At 65.2% G+C, this 230-nt stretch overlaps 1 protein-coding gene across 1 annotated transcript in view; it reads right to left on the bottom strand.

The window, feature by feature from the left end:
- Positions 1 to 230, bottom strand: part of CUL9 (cullin 9) — a gene marked incomplete at both ends in the record, with an annotated part of 16,943 nt that overhangs the window by 10,720 nt on the left and 5,993 nt on the right. The window contains one exon of the mRNA XM_010133350.1: positions 140 to 222. Within this exon, the coding sequence (XP_010131652.1) occupies positions 140 to 222 (83 nt within the window). The remainder of the gene's footprint in view (positions 1 to 139; positions 223 to 230) is intronic.

Below are 230 nucleotides of genomic sequence, written 5' to 3'. Positions count from 1 at the left end.
GAGGGGAACAGAAGGCGCCCCAGGACAGGCCCCAGGAGCCTCGTGAGGAATGCAAGCATCCCCCTCCCCCCCACCCCACCAGCACACTCGCCTCATCCAGGCCCGTGTCCAGCTCCAGCAGCCGCTTGTCCTTCTCCTGCAGCTGGAAGAGGTAAAACTGCTGCTGCAGCTCCTCTGACTCAGCCCAGTTCCTCAGCATCTCCTGGGGGAAGCGGCTGGGGGGAGCACAC

This window comes from Buceros rhinoceros, unplaced genomic scaffold (genome assembly GCF_000710305.1).
Source record: "Buceros rhinoceros silvestris isolate BGI_N320 unplaced genomic scaffold, ASM71030v1 scaffold14063, whole genome shotgun sequence".
Taxonomy (NCBI): domain Eukaryota; kingdom Metazoa; phylum Chordata; class Aves; order Bucerotiformes; family Bucerotidae; genus Buceros; species Buceros rhinoceros.
Note: the sequence above shows the minus strand (reverse complement) of the source record. Positions and strands in the feature narration are given on the sequence as shown.